The sequence below is a fragment of the Lissotriton vulgaris genome, chromosome 8 (assembly GCF_964263255.1).
Source record: "Lissotriton vulgaris chromosome 8, aLisVul1.2, whole genome shotgun sequence".
NCBI lineage: Eukaryota > Metazoa > Chordata > Amphibia > Caudata > Salamandridae > Lissotriton > Lissotriton vulgaris.
In genome coordinates, this window is record NC_141696.1 from 91,201,093 (window position 1) to 91,204,147 (window position 3,055).

General features: G+C 41.9%; 1 protein-coding gene across 1 annotated transcript; it reads left to right on the forward strand.

Annotated features, from left to right (window-relative positions):
- The first annotated feature begins 820 nt into the window (after positions 1 to 820).
- Positions 821 to 1,789, forward strand: LOC147693485 (olfactory receptor 51G2-like). The gene has a single exon (XM_086936018.1). It carries the CDS (start codon positions 821 to 823, stop codon positions 1,787 to 1,789), a length of 969 nt encoding a protein of 322 aa, XP_086792144.1.
- Positions 1,790 to 3,055: the final 1,266 nt, after the last annotated feature.

The window sequence follows — 3,055 nt, forward strand, 5'->3', positions numbered from 1 at the left end:
CATTTTGGACAATAATGAACTCAAAGTGTGCAGAACACAGAAGACATTGTTGTCTTTGAAGCACAGGTGTGTTCACTGAGCAAATCCAGGCTTTTGATTGTACGCACGGACTATATTCAAAAGGTTGCTGATTGATACATGTAAAGGCTGTCTGCTGTGGTGTCTGTCAGTTTTTGTAGCCCTGAGCCAGATCTTTCCAGACCAACCCTCCTTCCTGCTACCACTTGTAGAACAAAGACAATGAGTCTGATTTAGATCTTCGCAGATATATGTTACACCATCACAAAGGTGAGGATATCTAGTCCGCCGAAATATAAATCGTATAGGATATAATGGAATTTATATTTTGTTGTGATGGAGTAACCCGTCCACCAAGATTTAAATAAAGCCTTATGTCTGGCTTAGCTGAGACCAATGCAAAAAATAGTGGAACTCTAGAAATCTTTTGCAGCAGAACTTTGGAATCAACAAAGCACGTGCGAATGGATAGCACAAAAAGTGTATGAAGATTCCATGTAGTGGTTCCTTTTTCCTAAGTATATTTACCTAGGGGCGACCCCTGAACATGCTTAACATGATATAATCCCTGACAGAGGTTTGTGCATAGAATTATTGATAGATCAAATGATTGACAGATAGATAGATAGATAGATAGATAGATAGATAGATAGATAGATAGATAGATAGATAGATAGATAGATAGATAGATAGATAGATAGATGCCATTCACAGCCCATGTGAAAAAACCTCACCTTACTGACAAAACATAAATATTATTTTGAGTGTACATAACAAATAATTGTATTTCTTTTACAGCATTATGGTATCTGTCAACAGTAGCATCTTCTATCATTCAACTTTTGTCTTATCTGGCCTGGAGGAAAAGGATCCCACTCACATCTGGATCTCCATTCTAATCTGCTCCCTGTATGGTGTGATGACACTTGGAAATAGTTCTATTCTGTACATCATCAAAACAGAGCGCAGCCTGCATGCTCCTATGTATTACTTCCTTTCTGTCCTCGCGGTCACTGATCTGGCCCTGTCCATGACCACAATGCCTACTATGTTTAGTGTCGTCCTCCTCAGATCCAGAGAAATTCATATTGATGCCTGCCTGTGCCAGATCTACTTTCTGAACATGCTTAAAGTCGTGGAATCAGGGGTACTCTTGGCAATGTCTGTAGACCGCTTGATTGCAATATGGAATCCTCTAAGATCCGCCTCCATCTTGTCAAAATCAATGGCTTTAAGAATAGGACTATTTATTGCTCTCAGGGCAATAGTACTAATCCTACCAGAACCATTTCTTGACAAGAGGCTTCCATTCTGCAGCAACAATGACCTCACTCACTCATGGTGTCTACATCAAGATATCATCATGCTGGCATGTGCGGATGTCAAAGTACACAGCTATTATGGATTATTTGTTGTTTCTGTCAAGATGTTTGATGCAGTCCTGGTCGTGCTATCTTACATTCTGATTCTTAGGGTGGTGCTCAGGATTGCATCACAAAGTGAACGTAGCAAGACCCTGAGCACTTGCATATCCCACATCATAGCTGTCATCCTGTTCTATGTGCCAATTATTTTGCTGTCTGTGCTTCACAGATTTTCCAGTGTGGTCCCACATGTTACGCATAAAGTCTTAGCTTTCATCTTGTACCTAATGCCTCCATTGGTGAACCCAATCATCTACTGCATTAAAACCAGGCAGATCCGTGAAGGGTATGTACACTTTTTCAGGAAAATAAAGATCTTGTGGACATTTTTTTCCAAACTTCCCTGAATGTTCCTTGGATAGACTCAGACTGCATAAGTCAATGATTCTTGAATGAAGCTAGGATCCATGCCGCAGTGACTATGTTATTTTATTGAGTTGGCATCTTACTGTTTCACAACACAGCAGGGAGGTTCACTACGGCACATGGCACCATGAACTGTTTTCGGGAAGTGAATCAATAAAATAAAGTGCAATAAGGCTGGCCTGCGCATTTCACGTTTGGTTTCCTGTAAACAATAAGCTAATTGATTCGATGGAGCACCCATTTTGGAGCTGGATCCTTGGTGTTAGACAAGGAACTCCAAGAGACGTCATCAGACAAAAATAAAACCTGTCATCATATTGGGAAAGGACATATCAGATATCTTCATCTCACTATTAAATCACAAAGAACACAATCATTTGAAGGACTTTGGCTATTCTGAAAATAGAGGGCCTGATTCACAAAGGTGAACTAAGATGAAAGTCTAACTTTACTACTTTTTGTGTTCACAAAGGGGATTTATGAGTAGAAAAGTTAGGCTTTTGTCTCAGTTTTGGTCTCAGTTAAAGTCAAGACCAAAGCCTAAGTTTAACTGGACAAGTTGGGAAAAGGTTTCTGGGACCCAATTTCAGGATTTGCTAGAAGGAATACACCTTGACTCCTGCCAATGGTCCAGGACCTTGTGGGTCAACACTTGGGGGTCAAAACTCACTCCAGCAGAGGCCAGCAGCCGGGTCAAGGGCTCATCCATTTGGAACTGGTCAGATGGAAATATAAGGAAAATGCCTCCCGAAGCGTGTTGTGCCCTATAGCCAGAACAGGAGTGTCAGCTCATGACCCTTGCAGTTCTACGTCTTTGTCAGGTTTAGAAGAGGGAGGCCAGGTCTAATTTTCTGGGCTCTTTCCAGGTTATTAATAGAAGGGTCAGTCTCTTCTGCTTTTCCACCGATCCAGAAACAATCTGTGGATGGTACAGGGAATGCCACATTTATGCTCAGTGCCACTGTGTGGGTAGGGAAAACTCCTTGTCATTCCCTAACCAATAGACTACAATTTCCAGAGGTATCCCAGCACCTCCTGTGAGTTTTACATCAGACAATCCCACAGTGACCTTCCTTACCCAGAACCAACATTGCATAACCTTTCTTCCCCTGTACAGACCTCCTGTGCCAGCCTAGAGGTGTGAGAAATGAGCACCTCTTTGTCTGTGGTCACTCAAAACTATTTGTAGGTGGCTGATCCTCTCCCACCGGTCTTGGTGCCTGACTGGCTAGGGAGATAAAGGAAGA